This window comes from Anopheles ziemanni, chromosome 3 (assembly GCF_943734765.1).
Source record: "Anopheles ziemanni chromosome 3, idAnoZiCoDA_A2_x.2, whole genome shotgun sequence".
In the NCBI taxonomy this organism is placed as follows: Eukaryota; Metazoa; Arthropoda; class Insecta; order Diptera; family Culicidae; genus Anopheles; species Anopheles ziemanni.
Genome location: NC_080706.1, coordinates 28,791,666 through 28,811,350, shown reverse-complemented (window position 1 = coordinate 28,811,350; position 19,685 = coordinate 28,791,666). Strand labels below are relative to the sequence as shown.

General features: G+C 44.7%; 8 protein-coding genes across 8 annotated transcripts; 4 read left to right on the top strand and 4 right to left on the bottom strand.

Moving 5' to 3' along the window:
• Positions 1 to 282: 282 nt before the first annotated feature.
• Positions 283 to 1,833, bottom strand: LOC131284483 (venom protease-like). Its single transcript, XM_058313342.1, has 4 exons — positions 1,809 to 1,833; positions 1,600 to 1,763; positions 695 to 1,534; positions 283 to 426 (listed from the first exon to the last, which is right to left on the bottom strand). The coding sequence occupies exons 1-4, from the start codon at positions 1,831 to 1,833 to the stop codon at positions 283 to 285; spliced, it is 1,173 nt and encodes a 390-aa protein (XP_058169325.1).
• A 15-nt stretch (positions 1,834 to 1,848) lies between these two features.
• LOC131284481 (hepatitis A virus cellular receptor 1-like) lies at positions 1,849 to 2,619 on the bottom strand. Its single transcript, XM_058313341.1, has one exon. It carries the CDS (start codon positions 2,617 to 2,619, stop codon positions 1,849 to 1,851), a length of 771 nt encoding a protein of 256 aa, XP_058169324.1.
• A 2,329-nt stretch (positions 2,620 to 4,948) lies between these two features.
• On the top strand, positions 4,949 to 7,912 carry LOC131286116 (ras-like protein 2). Its single transcript, XM_058315004.1, has 3 exons — positions 4,949 to 5,237; positions 6,964 to 7,051; positions 7,111 to 7,912. The coding sequence occupies exons 1-3, from the start codon at positions 5,139 to 5,141 to the stop codon at positions 7,518 to 7,520; spliced, it is 597 nt and encodes a 198-aa protein (XP_058170987.1). The 5' UTR covers positions 4,949 to 5,138; the 3' UTR covers positions 7,521 to 7,912.
• Positions 7,913 to 9,419: 1,507 nt separating this feature from the next.
• LOC131284480 (venom protease-like) lies at positions 9,420 to 12,832 on the bottom strand. The gene is made up of 6 exons (XM_058313340.1): positions 12,772 to 12,832; positions 12,344 to 12,693; positions 10,256 to 10,572; positions 10,107 to 10,182; positions 9,951 to 10,035; positions 9,420 to 9,859 (listed from the first exon to the last, which is right to left on the bottom strand). The coding sequence occupies exons 1-6, from the start codon at positions 12,830 to 12,832 to the stop codon at positions 9,420 to 9,422; spliced, it is 1,329 nt and encodes a 442-aa protein (XP_058169323.1).
• Positions 12,833 to 14,459: 1,627 nt separating this feature from the next.
• LOC131288454 (45 kDa calcium-binding protein) lies at positions 14,460 to 15,745 on the top strand. Its single transcript, XM_058317588.1, has 3 exons — positions 14,460 to 14,817; positions 14,890 to 15,565; positions 15,624 to 15,745. The coding sequence occupies exons 1-3, from the start codon at positions 14,573 to 14,575 to the stop codon at positions 15,696 to 15,698; spliced, it is 996 nt and encodes a 331-aa protein (XP_058173571.1). The 5' UTR covers positions 14,460 to 14,572; the 3' UTR covers positions 15,699 to 15,745.
• A 298-nt stretch (positions 15,746 to 16,043) lies between these two features.
• LOC131284479 (uncharacterized) lies at positions 16,044 to 17,111 on the top strand. The gene is made up of 4 exons (XM_058313339.1): positions 16,044 to 16,160; positions 16,219 to 16,330; positions 16,393 to 16,606; positions 16,675 to 17,111. Exons 1-4 carry the CDS (start codon positions 16,044 to 16,046, stop codon positions 17,081 to 17,083), a joined length of 852 nt encoding a protein of 283 aa, XP_058169322.1. The 3' UTR covers positions 17,084 to 17,111.
• LOC131284478 (3-oxoacyl-[acyl-carrier-protein] synthase, mitochondrial) lies at positions 17,091 to 18,456 on the bottom strand. The gene has a single exon (XM_058313338.1). It carries the CDS (start codon positions 18,454 to 18,456, stop codon positions 17,092 to 17,094), a length of 1,365 nt encoding a protein of 454 aa, XP_058169321.1. The 3' UTR covers position 17,091.
• A 290-nt stretch (positions 18,457 to 18,746) lies between these two features.
• LOC131287146 (ribosomal RNA small subunit methyltransferase NEP1) lies at positions 18,747 to 19,671 on the top strand. The gene is made up of 3 exons (XM_058316168.1): positions 18,747 to 18,960; positions 19,029 to 19,272; positions 19,331 to 19,671. Exons 1-3 carry the CDS (start codon positions 18,808 to 18,810, stop codon positions 19,654 to 19,656), a joined length of 723 nt encoding a protein of 240 aa, XP_058172151.1. The 5' UTR covers positions 18,747 to 18,807; the 3' UTR covers positions 19,657 to 19,671.
• Positions 19,672 to 19,685: the final 14 nt, after the last annotated feature.

The following is a 19,685-nucleotide window of genomic DNA, read 5'->3' as shown; positions in this document are numbered from 1 at the left end:
AAGCAGAAGCAAACCCAAACCAATTTCGTTAAGCCACAGCATCCTCCAAGCCGTTCATCCGTCCAACGTTAATTTTATTGAAAGAACTTATTTTTGTCAGCTTTATTGCCCACACGAAAAGAAGCGCGGAATGATGCGAGGTAGTGGTAGTTATGTTTTAAAATCTGCTATCGCAGCTTATGTTAGCTCAAGCTTTCGGCAAACTTGGCCACTTCGGTTCGATTGAAGCCAGATGATGCAGCTAATTAGCCCGGAGGAAGCGGGGCGTCCATTAGTCGACACTCAAGCGTTCAGGTTCGTCTCGATCCATGGCAAATACGCAGTGACTTTCACGTAGACTCCCGGAAAACCAGCACGAGCGCACTCGTATCCGTACGAGACGAGACCGACGAGGGTGTAGTAATAGTACTGACCGTTGGTCGAGAGCTGCAAAAAACAAACAAATAAATAAAAACAACATCAAACAACACAACAGAGGTTCATGTTAATTGATTGCGAATCCGTGAATCAGCGCATAGACTACGTAACTCCTAGAGTCCGGAGAGTCTAGGCAGCGCGTAGAGTCGGCCCGTCCTTGCGTCCTCCAAAGCAAAGGCAAAAAATGAGAAGCCCACGGTAACAGCGACGCGTGGCAGTTTTTATCGTGAATCGGGTATTAATCACACCATATTTATGTGCGTTTTGCTACACTAACCTCCGGCAGCATTAGCGGGCCACCGCTGTCACCTTGGCAGGAGTCTTTGCCCCCCTGGGGGAAACCGGCACACATCACTGTGTCATCGAAGACCTGGTTGGGGAAGTACAGCTTGTAGTTGAAGGCGCACTGATCGACCGGAAGTACTACCACCTGAGCCTCCTGCAGCTTGCTTGCGGTAGGTCCGTTGAATGCAACCGCTCCCCAGCCGGCAATGAACGGGGCGTAGTAGGTTAGATCTTTCGTGCGTTGCCGCGCTTCCAGCGGAAGACAGATCGGCCGAACGGCATCCGTTATGGAGACACTCTTCTGAAGCCAAATGAGCGCAATGTCGTTGCGGATGAGAGTCGCGTCGTAGCGTTCGTGTACGAGCCACCGTTGGATGTAGATGTCCACCGGGTTGGCCCCATCCTGGTCGGAGGAGAGATCGTGTTCACCGAGGCGCACAAAGTATAGACCATTCTGGGTACAGTGGGCAACCGTGAGGACATGGGAAGTTGTTATGAGCGATCCGCCACACAGGAACCGAGGACCCGCGTTCAGCTCGAACGATGACCCACGGTAACCCAGGGCGGCCATCCACGGCCACGCATTCAACTGTGCATCGACGCCACCGACTACCCGCGTGTGCGTCCCATTGGACATACCACACCGGTCAGCGTCGTTCGTTGGTAGCTTCGTGGTACCTCCGAAAGATGGTGAAATTGTCCCCACCGGAGTTGCCGGAGCGTTTTCAAAGTAAAATGACCCACTAGAAGCAGTGGTAGTAGTAGCGACGGGCGGTGCACTAGTAGTGACGTTGAATGTTCCCTGAACGAAGCGTAAAGTTGGACAACAGACCTAGAGGATGGAGAGGAACAAGACGTCAGTCATCCCTGACATCACTCACTAGTGCACGGTTCTACCATTGGTGTCACATCATAGTACCCGCAGACAGACTGCGCCACAAAGGTCTCGATCGATGGATCGTGGAGATTAGCGTTTCGGATCAGTAGCTGAAGGATGATGTCGCAGTTGACGTACACGATGCAGATACCCCTTTGGGCGTTGGGGGTGAGGCAGCTATCATCTGGAGAACGAAATTTAAATGAAACCCGATATACATACCACGAACGCGATAGAAGAATCTTAAAACACATACTTATTTCTATTCGTCAACCGCTTGCGGTAGTAGCTAGAATAAATCTCGGATCGATACACGGACACCCGTTAAAGACTTGTCTTGGATCTATACCGGGCACTGGGTTGGACCCACCGAACGGAGTGGACGTTAGCAGGGACGGAGGACACGTTTGGGGAATGATAGGACAGGAAATGGTAGTCGGAATTGTGCTAGTTAGTGGGGGAGGATTAATCGTCGTAAGGAACGATGGGAATGTGGGCAGGGGAGATATTCCTGTCAAAGGAGTAATGGGGCTAAGGGTAGAGGTTAAGATAGCACCTGGAATAGTGCCGGTAGTGGGTCCTTGAGTAGGGTTAGTAAACGTAACCGTAGGAAATAGGGATGTAGACGTGAGGGTAGGGTTTGTATCGGTTGACGTTGGGAAAGTAGTACCACCGGGTACTGTGAAAGTAGGCAGCTGGGTTGTGGTAGATGTTATTGTTGAAATTGGAACGGTTTGGGTGCTGATCGTGGAGGAAAAGGTTAGAGACACCGTTGGTGATGCCGTTGGGAATGTGGTTGAGGTAACAGTTGTTTGACCCGTTGATGGACCCGTACTGAACGTTAACATAGGGCTGGTCAGGGGAGTGAAAGGAATCGGAGAGGACACCGTGGAAGATGGGAACGTATAGTTGGGTGGCAACGTAATGAACGGAAACGGCGTGGTCGTCTTGAAGTGGTCAAAGCATATGCCTTTCCAGTGTGCCAGCTTCACCAACCACGGATACAGTAGCACCTTCCAGCAGATTCCGTCCAAATACATAACCTTTGCACCTGCATGAAACGCTTGTCACTTAACAAACAGTACACACTGCAGCTCGGTTGTATAATGCACTACTAGTTCTGGAAACACCTCGATGCGTTGCTTTTAAACATTAAACCACTGATGCTACAAAAACCGGCACAATGGGATTCGCTCGGATGGCAAGAAAAAATCTCAATGTCAAAATTAAACACCAGCGACCTTTCGGTGAACACCTACAACCTATCGATCTCTGTCTAGAACACAATGCAGTTTCCATTCGCTTAGCTGGCAATACGCTCTGGAAGTGTGGAAAACTAAAAGCCGGCTAAAAAACATCACCCACTAAGCCACCTAGTAGCACCTGACGCACTTGACATTACCAGTCAAGCAATGATGTGGTCATAGCATGGACCGAGTTACTAGAGCGTGCACTATTTGCTCTCGTGACCGTGGAGAGTTTGCCAACGCCTACTGTTGATGTGAAGATCACTCATCAATGGTATGCGAGGTACTCTTTTCTACCAGTTTAAGTGATTTCTCATGTCTGTCTAGCTTCAACGCCAAGTGTTTGCGTTGCCTATTTCCCGAAATCTAAACCATCATCTTTTCAAATTCCGTTGGCAAAGCACATAGACAAAATAACCTAACCACACAAATAAACGGGTTACGGGTTTACTTACTTTGAGTGATAGTATGGGGGATGATCATCATCATAACGATGATGGTAAATCTGTGCAACATATTTAAATAAACTGTACGGGCGTTATCCGACAAAAATATCCAAAATATGTGTCCACACTCGCTAAAAGTTTAACATCAACTGTCCATCATTTTAAAAATAATTCACGGGCATCTTCTGCTTCATAGTTTTGAGAAAAACCATAACTAAAATCTCTGGACTAATGTGGCATTATTGGTCGTTCAATTGTTCTCGAATCGTTTAACTTTTTGCGAGATTTCAATTCGCACTGGATAATATGCAAACAGCGAAAGAGACAGCAATAAATGGGCCTCGGGCTCCCCTTATTTCACAAAAATTATAACAAACTCCCTTTTTCGGTAGACCTGGCGCAGTCCGCTCGGTGCGCTCGCTGCGGGCGCGCCGCCGTTTCAAATTTATTTTTTCGGCTAAACTCATTGGTTCATACTGTCGACCATGTATAGTATAATTAACAAGGTTAATTAATATGTAAAAGTATATTAATCAGCATTCAACTTCCACTGCTTGATTATTTGAAACCGTTCTGTTCTTTTAAATGAACCGTTCTTCTTCTTCTTGGCGTATCGACCGTGTTGGACATGCCTGTCCCATGAAGGACTTACAAGACTTTTTCCAAATTCCAACTGATGTTGCACTCTGCTTCTGTTCCTTGAAAACGGAAACAACTTCGCTGGAGCCTGCTGTTCAACATGTGTTATGGGGTCACATGTGCAAAACGGGTGAAAGAATAAAAATTGTATTCAAAAATTTGTTATTGGATTTTAAAATACCATCATACTTGGTTTTTACCAACATGTGTTGAAAAAGTTGTATGCCTTCAAAAGACCTTTCATTTGAGGGGTAAAATTGACCGAGGCACTTAAAAGTTATTAATAAATCAGCTATTTCAACCAGTTTTTCAAATTGTGACCAAGGTTTTTTAACTTGTTGATGCGCTGCAGCCTCGTTCTAGTGGTGGGTAAATCGAATCCCCAAATCCGAATCCCAATCCATCAAACAGTCGTGAGACGATGTAAACCAAAGTCAATGGAGAAGAAGTCGCAGCATACCATGTAACGAGAGAAAAACCGTAGGAAATTTTTTGACGGTTGGTTGAAATTTTGTTTACCTCTCACGAGCAACCAGGAAAATGAGGAAAAACTGCAAATTTGGTATGTTTCATCAACAGAACAAGAAATTGAGGCGTTCGAAATATGTTCTGGAGGAAGGCTGCGTATAAGGCAGACCAACATACAATTTTGGTAAACACATTTTCAACCAACTATCACAACAATGGCGGAGCAAAAAATAGCTTTGACCCGACCAGTCTTTTGATTGATCTTGATGTAAACCAATTAGTAGGTCGTGTCGATTTTACACCAATTGGTGGATATCGTTCATTCTAATCAGAATCCCATTCAAATCACAACCGATAGCTCGCTATCCCGAATCCCATACAAATCAAATCTGATTCGGATCCTAAAAAAATAAAATCTGATCCGAGTCCCAATCGAATCAAATTTTTAGTATCCGTCAAATGGGATTCGAATCTTTAGAATCCGTCTAGGGATTGAATCTTCGAATCTTCCGAATCCTGATTCTGCCAACACTAGACAGTTGCTCGGGCGATTGAGTATCAATATTTTGTTTCGTTCTGTTGTTGTAACAACAACGATCGGCACCTCGTTCGGTTTGTTTTAGTTGTTTGATGCAGTGCACAAAAGTTCCACCTTCCAACTGTATTGTCCACAGCGTCGAGCGCTGCTGAAACTCCTGTGAATTCCGTTTGTATTCGCGAACGATCGCGCCTTTCCCCCGTGAATCCGCCTGTTCCAGAATGTCCCGTTACAACCAAACGCACGCACAAACCTTCAAGCTGGTTGTTGTGGGTGGTGGAGGTGTTGGCAAATCGGCTATCACCATCCAATTCATACAGGTATTTTTAGCATTCAGTGAAGCATTAAGTTATTGGTGTGCTTAAGCCATCGCCCCTCCCTTCACCGCCTAATTGAGCGACTGGCATGAATATCATAGTGCACGGGAGCAGCCAGGCGCAAGGTGAACCGAAAAATCGTACCATCTGCTAGTGCTACGGAAGATAAGATCTACTACCGGATCATAAGTCGAGCTGGCAGGTCGGTGGGGCATGTGGTCCGTTATCGCTGATTAGCTCACCGTGTGCTCGAAAAGGGAATCAACTTTCCCAACCCAAGCGGAGATCGCCTCGCAACCCCCATTGCCCTTGCCCGGCCCGCGCATAATCTTTCACCGTGCCGCGATCGACGGACGAGGGAAAGAGACGGAGCACGCAAAATTTACACAAGCCAATCAACTGGCATAGCGCAGCGATTTGGACGACGTCATCCACTACCACCAACTGGTACGAGATGGTGCTGGCGGTCCCAACGGTTGCGCTTCGATCGCCCCCACATAATTCTTGTCCCATTTCGTCACACCTCGCGAGTCACGAGGCCGCGTTGATGGCCAAGGCGAAAAGAGCATACGGATCGTTTCCGTCGATACCGATTGATACTTGTTTCTAGTCTTCGTGGTCGTCGTGGTCGTCGTCGTCGTCCGGGTTGTTTGTTTTTTCTTGTCTTTTCTTTTTTGACCCATCCCACTTCGATCATAGCAAAACTGCAAAAGAAATGCTAACGATCGCCGGTTTCGATCGTTTCACACCATCAAAAATGGCCAGCTTGGATGGAGTATAATCGGCAAACGATGATGTTGAGTATCGCCACAAGCCATCTAAGTACGCCTCTGTGTTCTGTAACGTATCGTTTTGAAACAAAGCACGCGAAGCGAGTCAGTCCACGGAAACGAGTGACCTTGCACGTCCAAAAACGTCGTCCGCACACACGACTGAACCTTGAAAACAGATGCTAATGAATTTATTATTTGAAGATGCATCCCGAGGACGCAGCGCAGGGGACATGCAACAAGTTGTATCTATTCTTAGTGGTGCCCCAAATGCATGGCGATTTTGGGTGCGGTCAATCTATTGGAAAAGATGCCACGTTTTTGGCAAAATACTCGCGATTCCGACAAATTTAATTTAATTTTCAAATTGATTTTAATTTGAATTGTGGAAAAAAATATTATAAATTGCAGAGAGGAAGTAATAGGAATACGGCAAAATGCAACACGATGATATCCTGCCATCAAAGGAATTGCAATGAATCATACTCTCATGTCCGGCATGTTTCAAGACATAATTGTCCCGCTGAAACATAATCTCAAACCGGCTGACGTTGGTAAAAATGTTGCCTTTACTGGGGCCACCAAGGCATGGACGATGAGTAATACTATAGGAAAGGCACAGCAGTTCTAAAAATATTGCAATTATTGTTCATAAACGCTAAAAATAGCTACACTGTCTGTTGGTGCTTGGTTAATGCACACTACCAGACGGGGCATGGCCCTTGGACAGTTTCATCGTAAACTCGAGCATGAATTATGTTTTTATTCCTGTATAGAGCTGGTGGTTAGCGTGCGTAACAAACCCGATTAGAGGGTAAATAATGCATCAGCAAGCTCTCACTGGTTTGTTACCATAATAGATTACGTATGTTTTTTAAGTTAGTTTCCTGGAGTATTTAAGCAAACAGAAAAAAAGTATAAACTCCGAGAATTTTACTAATTTTACTTTTTATTTTTAGAGTTACTTTGTAACTGATTATGATCCCACCATCGAAGACTCCTATACCAAACAATGCGTCATAGACGATATGCCAGCGAAGCTCGATAGTAAGTTTCTTTAATTAATCGTTCGTTTGTTAATCGTTAATCGTTATTCGTATCGTTAGTTCTCGACACGGCCGGCCAGGAGGAGTTCAGTGCCATGCGCGAGCAGTATATGCGCTCCGGGGAAGGATTTTTGCTCGTGTTCGCCGTCACCGATCATGCGAGCTTCGATGAGATCTACAAATTTCACAAGCAAATCCTGCGGGTAAAGGACCGCGACGAGTTCCCGATGCTGATGGTGGGCAACAAGTCCGATCTGGACCACCAGCGGGTCGTGCCGTTGGAGGAGGCGCAGCAGCTGAGTCGCCAGCTGAAGATCCCCTACATTGAGTGCAGTGCCAAGCTGCGCATCAACGTCGATCAGGCATTTCACGAGCTCGTACGGGTGGTGCGAAAGTTTCAACTGTCCGAGCGACCGCCGATCGACGAGAAGGGAAAGCGAAAGAACCGAAAAAAGTGCTGCATACTGTAAGCTGCCGACTGCACTGTTCGTAACTGCAGTGCCACTGCAGCGAGCAATAGCTACTTTCCCACACATCACCTTCCGTCAAACCTACCGAAGTTGAGTAGAGTTTAAAAGTTTACATCCATGATTTCATTTGCACAGCGTCTGTTTTTGCGTGGAGCAAAACATCTATTCAAAAACCTCTTCGAAGCCCGACCTTTCCCAATACGATCTTCAATCCAACGTGTTGGATTCACGATTATTACATTGTTCTAAGTGCCAAAAGTGACTCAATCCTGCTCAGAGCAGCATGATATGATCGATAATGTATGGGTGTTTCTACTGTGCTGAATGAATCTAAGTAGAAACGACGCAACTCATCGAACAGTTACTGTGAAAACTAACAGAAAAATAACTGCCAATTGTTCCATCGCATTATTTGTTTTCAATATGGCACTTATCAACTTTGGCTAAGCCAACACAATAACGAAACTTAACGAGCCATATTGTCGTGCCATAATTGAGCGAGAGCGTACATATGCAAACCGCGCACAATTATTTGACACATTTTAGAGCAGCCGAATTAAAAATTCGCATAACGAAACGGGGTCGGCCCAGTGAAACACACAATAACTAATACTTTTCTCACCGATTTCGTCAGAAATGCACATCAGTTAGGTTTCATGAGCAATTTTAAATTTAAAGCATTATAGGGAAAGCGTAAGGAACTAGGCTTCAGGGCGAAATTAACCGACTGGAACACAGCACCAACAGCAAATCAGCATATATCATCTACGAATTTGCGAGTGGCAACGTACCGTGTGTCCACCCAACATATCGAAAGACTTATTCGTAGTTAGCTAAGTGTTCAACCTTTTTAAGAGGGATACTAGTGGCGTCCGCCTTTACGAGAGATATTCGATCGATTTATGGCGCGCGCTAGTTGTTTGTGTAGCACAATAATCGGCCCTGCAGGAGGACAGCTTACTCCTACGGCCACTGGTGGCATAACCAGTGAAATGTTGTTAAAGTTATACAGTGTCCACGCATCCGTATACAAGCGTCTGTATTGTATCGATACAGGAAAACGCTCCATTTAGAAACATATCTGTATTAACATCGGCTCGATTTTGTCTGCTAACTCTTTGCAAAGGAAGAATTGAAAAGGTCAGACGGAGGAAGGGGAAACGCTTACAGCGTTACACAGCTACAGGCAGAAAGGGGTTTTACTATGTGTAATCTACATTAGCGTTTATTGTAGCCAAGCGAACAGTGTCTATTAACCAAAATAATAACGAAACGTTAATTACTAGCTTTAAATGTGCTTCGACAAACTTTAAGCAGCAAAATGGCAATAATAGGTCGTGTAACGGAGGTAACGGAAATAGTAGTCACGATTGTTTGTCCTCGTTTTGGCGTGCCACCGAAAGGTTTCCAAGACCCGGACAAGCGGCGGAGGTAACGTTGATTTTCGTTGATTTAACGTGTAATGACTTTTTGTTTTAAACGTTAGCACAACCACCCTTCCCCTAGGTAAATGAATATTTTCAAACAAATTCATTTGTTGTATCGGTGCTAAATATTTTGTATTCCGGGGCGAAAGGGAAATGGAGATAAACTGGCGAAAAGAACAACGCTTCAAGAAGGGCCTTTTCTTTGAAAAAGAACATAAAACAACAACAACAACCAGTGTTAGGAGAATAGTTTTTTTTTACAATTTAACTTTCATGTATCATTCGTCGAAATGATTGTTAATCAAATATATTTACTGGATTTTAATATACTAATGAACTATCACCGTGGCGTAAACCTTTATTTTGCGAGAAAATTGAAGATGAAAGTAAAACATATTTTGTAAAATTGCTTGCATATCTTTAAAGGCGTTTTATTAGTCGATTGTTCACTAAAACAACTAAGCTAGTCGGTTTAGGATTTAACTTGCATTTCAATCCAATCGATAAAGTTAGAAACCCTTGTGTACACGCCAGGTAACTCCGCCCGGGCGCACCCAATACCGTACGAAACGACCCCAACCTGGAAGTAGTAGTACTTCTTGTTGTTCACCAGATACGGCAACATCAGCGGGCCGCCACTATCACCCTGGCACGAGTCCTTGCCACCATCGAGGAAGCCGGCGCAAATGACGGCATTATCGAACTGCTTTCGGGTGAACAGTTTGCGTATCTTTTTAAACCGCTGCACACACTCGTCGTTCTCTAGGATCGGAATCTGGAGTTCCTGCAGGACCTTTGCCTCAAAGCCGTTCTCCTCCGTTCGCCCCCATCCCGCTATGAACGGATTGAAGCCGATGAATTTCTCGCTGCGCACCGGTTCGATCGAAGGAAGGCAGATGGGTTTGATTGCATCTATGGGGGCGAGACAGAAGGGGAAGGATAGTTTCATTACCACAGCTGCAACCGCTTGGGAGACAATCGATTGCCGAGCGAATGTGCGTACCGTTGAATTCTACGGTGCGTGTGAGAAACAGGATGGCCAAATCCGAATGCCCATCAAGTGTGTCGTACGATGGGTGAGATACGTACTGAAACAACGAAAGGGTAGTGTGAAACTTAAAAGTCCAATTAGGATAGGCTTTTATATCGCTAGGTTTACCTTATATACCGGAACATCAACATGAGCTGATTCAGTTTGATTGCCTAAATCATGCTCACCCAAGCGTACCAAGGACCTGTTAAGGGGAGAACATATAAAATAAGTTAGTAAAACACATCAGTATGTCCGCCGTCTTCAGACATCCTTACAGCGATGACAGTATGCAATGCGCCGCAGAAAGCACGTGACGATCGGTGATCAATGAACCACCGCAGCGGAAATCGACATCACCCAACTGATCCTCGTAGCCGATCAGTGCCATCCAGGGCCAGCCGTTAAGAGCGGCCGGTACTCCACCAACTATACGATTGTGCTCGACATCGCTGAGCCCGCAGCCCGTTTCGGGTGTAGGTAGCAAGACCGGTTTGTCGAACGTGGGCTCGCTGTCTATACGCGACTTCAAAACGACTGTTGGCGTAGTGCGAATGGTCGATGTACGAGCCGTCGTCGTGCTCACAGGGTCAGACTGAGGGAAGATAAGAGGCTCATTATACAGTGCTAGGGAGCATCTTCACGATCAAAGATCGAAACAACTTGAACAGTAGGGGAGAGCGGGGCGAGATAAACCGTAATGCAGGCTTTGGTCCCGATTTTCGTCGTCCTCAGACGTGGTTTGACAAGTACGATTTAACCCCTTGTAACTCTATTTTTTACATTTTTATATAGTTTGTAAAACCGAAAAAAAAATTATACTTTCCTGAAAAAATTTAGGATTTTATTAATTATATCATGGTCAGTTTGCAAGCAACTATGCTAGTATTTTTGTTCTACCGCATGTGTTATTTGTGATTGAGATAAATTAGTTTCAAATGAATGAATAAAATTTCACAAACACATAAGAACGTGTTTTCGAAGCAGGTGCAAAGTAAAAACTAACGTTCGACAAAAAAAAAAACTGCTCGTAACGCAAAACTGGGCAAAGCAGTATAAATTCCATCCGCTTAAGCAAGTCAGACTTAAAACTGTGAAGGTATTACCCCTTCAGTTTGTGTAACAGAAGATTCGAACATGGACTAATAAGCGACTTGGTTTCCCGCTTCACACAACTTTGCTCGATCAGAAATGTCTTTCAATTGAACCACTGAATGTATTTTTGTAAACCTACACGGCATGGAAACTAAGGAATTAAAACATAGTATAAAACGATTGGGTGGGGGTCCGTGACAGCCGAGCGGTAGCGCCGGTTAGAAAATCGGCCCATGAGCGCCGGGGCTCACCACCTCGACGGCGTGGGTTCGAATCCCAACCGAGACCCGGACCCTCCCCTGTACGAGAGGACTGACTATCCACGTACAACAGGGAAACAAGTCTCGTAAGTCCTTAACGGACAGGCATGACTAAGAGGTCGTTACGCCAAGAAGAAGCAGAAGAAGATAAAACGATTGATGGCCATTGATTTGGCAAAACACACATTTTTTAAGAACACCATCATATCTACCGCTAAAAGTTGAAATATACATAAGTGATGTTTGTTCTGTACCTGTTAAGTCTTGAGTAGTTATTATAAACGTAGAAAACATGGAAATTTGACATTAACTTTTGGACGCTAACCTCGGTTTACGTCGCTGTCAAAATCCCATTTGGTGACGAAAACCGGGAACGGCCTGTATTTTTGGCCGAATTGTGTGAATTTAAAAGATAAGAAACGTGTACGGGCATAATGAAACATCATAAAAAGTGACCCGTCGAAAGTGAGCGAGGTGTTTTCGAGTAGCTGTCCTCGGTCCGCTTTTTGTAGTTTGGTTACTGAGGAAATATATGCAATATTGATCGACAACTGCTAGAAATGTGTAAATACATGAAAGTGTAAAATATTTTAACATTTCTTTTGATTTTTAAAGCAAAAATGCAACACCTGGTGGGAAAAAAAAACGTGGCAGACCTATCATAACCTCAAATCCTACACGTTTTTCAGCAATATTTGTCATCTGTTAAACTGATCGGTGAGTTATTTTATTTGTTTTAGATCATTTGACCGCGTGCTTCGCAGTGCATTCTGCCCCATGGGGCATTTTGCTTTGCCATGTTCAATGCCGTACAAGAAAGAATGGTCTTCAAAAACTTCGGTACGGATGGTGTTAACGGATGTTAATTACTGTGTAAAATTATTAATTTTTCTTGGATGAGTTGCGACACATTTTTTGTTGTTTTGTAGTAGGAATGCATATTGCCTCACTTTACCCTACCCAATCGCAGGGTCTTACGGAACCGTCGGCGTTCGCGCAGCCTAATCCTACCTGAGGAAATTTCGTAGTGGCAGAAGAAGGCCCCGGGGGAGCAGAAGTCGTAGTGGTTTGTGTAGGTTGAGTTGGATTTGCTGCCGGAACATTGTACGTCGGAGCGTTTGGCTGCCCATTGAAGGACGGTGTGTTTGCCGGAGCGTTGTACGTTGGAGCGTTTTGGGGAGCATTATTCGTAGGAACTTGTGCGCAACACACACTTCCGATAAGAAAGAAATTCTGGCAGCCACGCTGGGCCCCGCCGAAAAAGCTGAAAGGATTAATATTCAGCTGAAAGGCGGCTGGACATTCCGAAAGGCTCGTGCAAACACCAGTAACACCCGTGTTGGTGTAGCAAGTTTGAGCATCTGGAAAGAGGAATGACAAATTAGATTAGAGAAGATAGCATATTTATGTTAATTTGTGGATTTACATGCCAAACTTACCTTGCGAATATACGCAATGCACAATAAGCACAAACAATCCACTAACTCTCCAAAGCCACATTTTTGCACTTCGTGATCTTGAAATTCACTTCTTGCAATCAATAAACCACAAAAGAACGTGCCTCGGTCGGAAGCCAGAGACGACTGGCTTTCAACTCGGGAGCACGAAGTCAGGCATCCCCAGAAAATTGGCAGATTCGCCACTTCACCTCCCAACGAGGGCCATCAGTGTATATCTCAGAAAACTTGAAAGACCAGTTTTTGTTAGGGGCAGAATATCGTCAATAATAGCGTTGTAGTTTTTAGTTTTCATACAACGTCTCGTGCCTGTGTTGGGCTGACCTCATGCTTGAAAATTAAGGATTACATATTTTTGTCTTTCTTTAAGAGAACGAAGACGATACCAAACTGTCGGTCGCATATCTCGAGATGTCTTACTTTGTTCGATCATATAATCATTAGTTTATTGTTTCCATTAAATGCCGCAATGCTTAACCGTGCGCTAAAAAATGTTGTGGAATATATTTTAGCTCCTCAGTTTGTACGGAGAGTCGTTAAAAAGGAGATTTAAAAGCTGCACTGCAATCTTCCGGATATGCAACCTGGAATCCTGCCAGACTGCTGTAGGCTGCACTTATCATAAGCCGGTATAATAATTCAAGACGGAGAGTAGGTGAAGAAGAATTCGCAAGTATCAATATGCAATTATACGCATCGCACAGCAAAATCTACATAATAACAAAATGAACGAAAGACCAATTTGTTGCCTTTAAATATATTTGCATATGGCACAACCATAAGCCTACACCATAAGCACCCATGTCAATGAAATAATGCGAAAATAAAATGAAACAAATTTCATACCAACTTTTGAAACATTCCGTTAAAAAAAAAATAAGTAAGGAGAATATAAACCTTGCTGCGAATCTAATTGAAAGAATGGGTGAAAATCATGACGACATGACAGAATTGCTATTAATTTCTTCCTGCAAAATGCTCCAAGGATAAACCGTTGAATATTTTTGAAAGCTAACACGTGCAAAATAAAAAGTTGCAATGAAGCTTTTGCCCAAAAGCTCTCTCTTTTGGTATTCTCTCTCTCACAACTCAAAAATTCGAAAAGAGAAAAATCTCTCCAACTCTCTCTCGTTTTGGTTCGTTTTCCGGTTTTGTTTTGATTACTTCGCGCGGGTCTACGTTTCACTTTCATTAGTGGGGAAACCATTTGGTTTCCTTTCTTTTCGTTTTCGCTTGGAGCACCAACCCTTTTCACGATACGGGGGCTCGATTGCTGCGCGCTTCGTTGTTTAGTTATAAGTAAATATTATAATGGCACTAGTGTTCGGTCGAAGCAGCAAGATATATATTTTTCTCTTCGAAGAAGTTGTCTTGCTCTTTGAGATGTGTGCATAAATTGTTCCTCTCCAGCGCGAGGCTCTCGCGGCGTGGATTTTTATGTTTTGTGTAAAATCGTCGTCGTGAAAATTTGCCCAAAAACTAGTTTGAAACAGTAAAAAGTGGCGCATTTGCCTGAAGTGTTCTATTCCCATCCAGTACTATTTGGGCGTTACTATAGGCAACGACGTGGGAGTGATTGCGGTTGTGTCGTTTGCTTCTTTGAACATGGAATTGATATCGCTTGCTCCGCAACCAGTAGGAAGCGGAAACGCCGTTCGTTTGTAAATGACGTGTAGCTGCCCGTAAGGTTTACTTTCACATTTCGATCACGAGCCGTGCCCCTGCCGAACGATTCGTGCTGACCGTACATTCAAATCCGCCACGCTGACAGCCCTCAGCTGCGATGGCGAAAACGGCGAAGTTCTTACGTAACGCTCCCCGGTGGTCCACACTATTTCCGGTACTGCTGTACGTCCTCTTCATTCTGTGTATCCTGGTGCTGGCGTTTTCGTCTCGAGAAAGCGACCCAAAGCACATGAAAAGCGATCCTCTTGCCAAGACGGATACGAAAATCAACGTTCCTTCCCCACTGGTGTATCGCAGACTGGAGCAAAGCGTTGTCAACGAGCTGACTGCCGCGTTTACCAAGTAGGCATAGCATTTGTGGGGAGGCTGCCTTTCAGTTGTTTTGAAATCGTTCTTTTTGTTTTGCCTTTCCAGAGCCGACACTAATGGCGACAAGCAATTGGGGGTGCAGGAGTTGGCAAAGTATATCAATTTAAAAATACGCGAGCACATCGACAATGCCATCCGCACCAATCCAACCATGTTCGTGGAGATTGACCACAAACCACGCGACGGTCTCGTCAGCTGGGATGAGTACGAGGGCTACTGGATGCGAGAAAAGGGAATCCAGGGCGATAGTCACATGAAGAAGAGTGCTTTCGATAAGCTGGACCGCAAGGTAAAGGAGTCGATTGCGCGCGACAAAGCCCTCTGGATGGAAGCTGCAAGAACCGATCCGCTTAGCTTGACATTGGATGAGTTCCTGTCCTTCCGGCATCCAGAATCAAGCACCGTAAATTTGCTGAACCTGGTCGACGATATCCTGCGCCAGTTCGATGTTGACGGGGACGATCACCTGACGGTGGAGGAGTTTTCCGATGTACAGACCACCGACTTGGGCGAAGGCAAGAAGTTCATACTATCGCAAAATGTGCGCGAGCGGAGAGAGGAGTTTACGAAGGTGATCGATAAAAACAAGGATGGCCGGGCGGACCGAGGAGAACTTTTATCGTACGTCGATCCACGGCATCCACGCTACGCCATACAGGAAGCGACGACGTTGTTCTCTCTTGCTGATACTAATAACGATAAAAAGCTCACCTTGAATGAGGTAATTATTGGATGTTTATTGCCTGTTGCACTTGTTTTATCGTTTCCTCATTTTCCAGCTCTTTGCCAAATCTGCAATTTTTATATCATCCAAAATGATCCACACCGCGGAAAGTTTCCATGACGAGTTTTGAGTACTAACGCTATAGTCGGGCAATTAAATGACAGATGACCTAGCGCCATCGATTTAAAGTGATGCATATCTGTGAAATAAATTTGTTTTCATTATTCTTATTAAACTGTCCAACAAGAAGTAATAACTTTTCCAACGTTGATTTCAAAAATCTCGATCTTGCTTTCTCGACTCAAAGCAACAGTTTCGTTAAAATGCGAGAACTCACGGAACTCACGGTTTGATGATTTTTATGCTGTCAAATATGTTTTGTTTTGATTAGAAAATCTTCGTGTTTACCGGTGCACAACATCAAAAAATAGTCGATGCTTTTAAAAAGTTTTCGAGTCTTCGCACGGAAAAAATCATGGCAAATAAGGACTTGGTTGTGAATCAGTTAAATGATTTCATCGAACATTCGGAAAATAGAATAGATGCCCTGCTTTCCAAGTTTGGTTGGACCAAAGACAATCTTTTGCAAACGGTAAGTTGACTATAAATTTACAGATACTAAAATGACTGGAGAAATTTCATTTCCTTAGGAATCTATTGCGCCAAACGAGCAGGTAGCAGATGTCAACGAAAGACCAAAACTAGAAGAAACATTTCCCCCTTCTTTTCACTCCATCAATGCGCCCTTTTCTATACGAATGGGTAAGTGTGTAGGATATGTGCCTAAACAACGGGGAAAGTTACATATTATTGTATTTTTTCAGACAGTGTCAAACAAGCAGAAGCCATACTGGAAGGACTCTATCAGAATCCATCGTTTGAACTAGGTGTTCCTTTGGAGGCGATATGCTCGCGTGATCCTCCAACCAGTCTTGAAGAGTTACACGTAAACTTTACTCCTGAGGAACGCTTGTTGCTCTACGAACATGCTGTGAAAAATACTGTGCACCCGCCCAATGTACCTGACATAAAAATACGGTAGATTTATTGTGTCCCCGGGTACCTGGAAGTATGTTTCCAATTAATCAATTATCTTTTATTCGTAGCTTCAAACCGGACTCTCATTCGGAGGAAAAACATGCATCATGGCCTGAAATAGCGGCAATGGAGCGAGACTCCCGAAGGCGAAACCCAAAACATCGCGTAGCTAGGAACCCGCTTACATACAATGAAGAATTGCGCCATCTGATCCATATTCAAACGGAAGCGTTAACGCAGCACCTACAGCAAGAAGCAACCGCACAACAGAAAGTCGAAGGTGGCCCATCGCACAAGAAAGCAAAGCGTCGTCGAAGATCACGCTCCATCTCAGGCGCTACTGAGCGTCGGCATGGAAAGAAAAAACGAAAGCGCAGTCGGTCTCGTTCGAAAGACAGCTCTCGGAAACGTCTAACAACTCCGGAGCGCAAGGAGCGCAAAAGCCAAAAGAAACACAAAAAGAAACACGATCGATAGGCGAGAATTTATTCGCTATATTCACCAATGCAAAGGCACGCGTTTGTACCGCCGAATCCGAAAGAATTCTTAAGCGCAATTCTTCGCCGATTAGATTCCCACTGCTCGGAACGGTTCGCGATATAATGCAGCCCCTTCATGTCGTCCGTAACGTGCTCCAGGTTGACCGTTGGTGGAAGTGTTCCATTTTTACAGGCCAAAAGCGTGAACATTGCCTCCAGGTTCCCCGCAGCCCCAAGAAGATGTCCATGGGCACCTTTGGTTGATGAGACGGCCATCGTCTGTGCATGTTCACCGAAGAGCGTCCTTATCGAGCGAGCTTCGATTGCGTCTCCGATAGGCGTAGATGTGGCATGGGCATTCACATATCCGACATCGGCCGGTGAGAGATTTGCATCGGCCAACGCTCGTTTCATGGCCAAAATGGCTCCCGTTCCATCCTCTCGTGGCGCCGTCAAGTGAGAAGCATCTCCGGACAGTCCGTAACCGAGCACCTCTCCTATGATTGGGGCGTTGCGCCCTTTGGCATGCTGCAGTTCCTCCAGTACAAATATAGCAGATCCTTCGCCCATCACAAACCCATCCCGCTGCTTGTCGAACGGTCGGGAAGATAGCGCAGGTTCGTCGTTAAAAGCCGTACTAAGAGCTCGCAGACGGCAGAAACCGGCGATACCAAGCGGACTAATGCACGCTTCAGCCCCACCACAAACCATAACGTCTGCATCGCCGTGTTGGATGAAACGAAACGCATCGCCAATCGAATGAGCACCCGTAGCACAGGCCGTCGAAACGGCATGATTTGGCCCCCGAAATCCGTACCGTATGCTCAACTGTCCGGCTGGCATGTTGGGCAAGATTCTAGGAACAAAGAATGGGCTCACTCGATTGTACCCTTTTTTGAGTGCTTCATTCGTTTCACAAATGTCCATCAGATCGACCATTCCCATGCCAATTGCCACACCCGTGCGTTGACAGGCGTTTTCATCCTCGATCGACGGAGTCCATCCGGCCGTCGTTAATGCCTCCTTGGCCGCAATTAACGCAAATGCAGTCGCACGGGCCATCGTTTTGAGCTCGGTTTTAGTAAAACAATTTTCCAAGTCGATATCTTTTTTGTCAATTGTGGCAGCTACCCGACAGGGCAGTTTATCGTATGACTCGCCTTCCAATCGGCCTATCTTGGATTGGCCATCGAGAATTGTTCGCCATGCCGTATCAACGTTGCAGCCGACTGGTGAAACAACCCCCAACCCTGTGATCACGACCCGACGCTTTTCAGGACGCCCATGATTGGGAAGTGTTTGATGTAGATTTCTCAGTACAAATGAAACATTTTTTCTTGCACGTAACAAGCAGTACGTGATAAGAACCATTGTCCTGTAAATATTTGAACCAAAGATGTGTAAATGATCGCTGAGACTTGTCCACGAAAATGAAAGATATACCTAGTAGGAAAACTTTGAATACACTAAATTTTAATGGAATTTCTTGATACAATTGTTTGGTATTGTAAACTGCAAGCAAAATATTTTGATTTTGTAAAAACAAAAACTAATCACATACAATCTTTCGTTAAGTTTTGGCACTCGTTTAATAACAATTGACAGCTATGCTGCGGATTGTCAAACGACAAACCTACCGCATGCTGCGGTTTGTTTACCATCCTTCGAACAACTTGTTCAAGCACATACGGAATAATAATATTAGAACGTGTTCATATAGCCATGGGTAAACTGGGTAAAAGAAAATTACCGATTGCTGACGAGCAGGACGAAGAATATGATTTACCGAGCAAGCACATATTACGCTCTCGTATAAAGGCTGATGAACGTCGTCTCGTAATCATCCTCGAAGGTGCACAGCTAGAAACGGTGAAGGTATGTGAGAAACAGGTATTAACCCATCTGTAGTTTAGTACTCAACTTTTCATACCATTTGTTTGAAGGTGGGAGCATCGTTCGAGTTGCTTAACTGCGACGATCATACGAACATTCTGAAAAGAAATAATCGTGACCCAGGCAGCTGTCGTCCCGATATTACACACCAGTCGTTGTTGATGCTGATGGATTCTCCGCTGAATAGAGCGGGATTGTTGCTGGTTTTCATCAGGACTGAGCGAAACGTTCTAATTGAAATCGATCCACAAACTAGGATCCCTCGAACGTTCAAAAGATTTGGTGGACTGATGGGTAAGTTTGGTAGAGTCGGTCGCAGTCTTACAGGTTGCTAACTTTTTGCTTCTTTTAGTGCAATTGCTGCACAAGTTTTCGATAAAGGCAAGCGACACGCAAAAGAGGCTGATGAGAGTGATAAAAAATCCTGTCTCGAATCACCTGCCCGTCGGATGCCGTAAAATAGCCATGTCATTCAGCTCCGAAAAAGTTAACAATGCGCGAGAGTTGGTACCGGCGAAAGACGAACCGATAGCATTAGTCGTTGGAGCATTTGCGCACGGCAATTTAAATTTGGATTACACCGAGGAAACGATATCGATTAGCAACTATCCTCTATCGGCTGCACTTACATGTTCAAAGCTTTGCTCAGCGTTCGAAGAAGTGTGGGGAATTGTCTAAATGAATGAAATAAAAATCAATATGCGATT

What these genes read in the sequence shown, in the direction of transcription:
- LOC131284483 (XM_058313342.1), bottom strand. Translation starts at nt 1,833, where the DNA reads ATGTGTTTTAAGATTCTTCTATCGC. An exon ending in ACTATGATGTGACACCAATG is followed by an intron (nt 1,535 to 1,599) that starts GTAGAACCGTGC and finishes TCCATCCTCTAG; the next exon opens with GTCTGTTGTCCAACTTTACG. An exon ending in GCCCGCTAATGCTGCCGGAG is followed by an intron (nt 427 to 694) that starts GTTAGTGTAGCA and finishes TGTTTTTTGCAG; the next exon opens with CTCTCGACCAACGGTCAGTA.
- LOC131284481 (XM_058313341.1), bottom strand. Translation starts at nt 2,619, where the DNA reads ATGTATTTGGACGGAATCTGCTGGAAGGTGCTACTGTATCCGTGGTTG.
- LOC131286116 (XM_058315004.1), top strand. Translation starts at nt 5,139, where the DNA reads ATGTCCCGTTACAACCAAACGCACGCACAAACCTTCAAGCTGGTTGTT. An exon ending in TCACCATCCAATTCATACAG is followed by an intron (nt 5,238 to 6,963) that starts GTATTTTTAGCA and finishes TTTTATTTTTAG; the next exon opens with AGTTACTTTGTAACTGATTA. An exon ending in TATGCCAGCGAAGCTCGATA is followed by an intron (nt 7,052 to 7,110) that starts GTAAGTTTCTTT and finishes TCGTATCGTTAG; the next exon opens with TTCTCGACACGGCCGGCCAG.
- LOC131284480 (XM_058313340.1), bottom strand. Translation starts at nt 12,832, where the DNA reads ATGTGGCTTTGGAGAGTTAGTGGATTGTTTGTGCTTATTGTGCATTGC. An exon ending in CATTGCATACTGTCATCGCT is followed by an intron (nt 10,183 to 10,255) that starts GTAAGGATGTCT and finishes TCCCCTTAACAG; the next exon opens with GTCCTTGGTACGCTTGGGTG. An exon ending in TTGATGTTCCGGTATATAAG is followed by an intron (nt 10,036 to 10,106) that starts GTAAACCTAGCG and finishes TCGTTGTTTCAG; the next exon opens with TACGTATCTCACCCATCGTA.
- LOC131288454 (XM_058317588.1), top strand. Translation starts at nt 14,573, where the DNA reads ATGGCGAAAACGGCGAAGTTCTTACGTAACGCTCCCCGGTGGTCCACA. An exon ending in CTGACTGCCGCGTTTACCAA is followed by an intron (nt 14,818 to 14,889) that starts GTAGGCATAGCA and finishes TTGCCTTTCCAG; the next exon opens with AGCCGACACTAATGGCGACA. An exon ending in AAAAGCTCACCTTGAATGAG is followed by an intron (nt 15,566 to 15,623) that starts GTAATTATTGGA and finishes CTCATTTTCCAG; the next exon opens with CTCTTTGCCAAATCTGCAAT.
- LOC131284479 (XM_058313339.1), top strand. Translation starts at nt 16,044, where the DNA reads ATGGCAAATAAGGACTTGGTTGTGAATCAGTTAAATGATTTCATCGAA. An exon ending in AAGACAATCTTTTGCAAACG is followed by an intron (nt 16,161 to 16,218) that starts GTAAGTTGACTA and finishes TCATTTCCTTAG; the next exon opens with GAATCTATTGCGCCAAACGA. An exon ending in GCCCTTTTCTATACGAATGG is followed by an intron (nt 16,331 to 16,392) that starts GTAAGTGTGTAG and finishes GTATTTTTTCAG; the next exon opens with ACAGTGTCAAACAAGCAGAA.
- LOC131284478 (XM_058313338.1), bottom strand. Translation starts at nt 18,456, where the DNA reads ATGGTTCTTATCACGTACTGCTTGTTACGTGCAAGAAAAAATGTTTCA.
- LOC131287146 (XM_058316168.1), top strand. Translation starts at nt 18,808, where the DNA reads ATGGGTAAACTGGGTAAAAGAAAATTACCGATTGCTGACGAGCAGGAC. An exon ending in CACAGCTAGAAACGGTGAAG is followed by an intron (nt 18,961 to 19,028) that starts GTATGTGAGAAA and finishes ATTTGTTTGAAG; the next exon opens with GTGGGAGCATCGTTCGAGTT. An exon ending in AAGATTTGGTGGACTGATGG is followed by an intron (nt 19,273 to 19,330) that starts GTAAGTTTGGTA and finishes TGCTTCTTTTAG; the next exon opens with TGCAATTGCTGCACAAGTTT.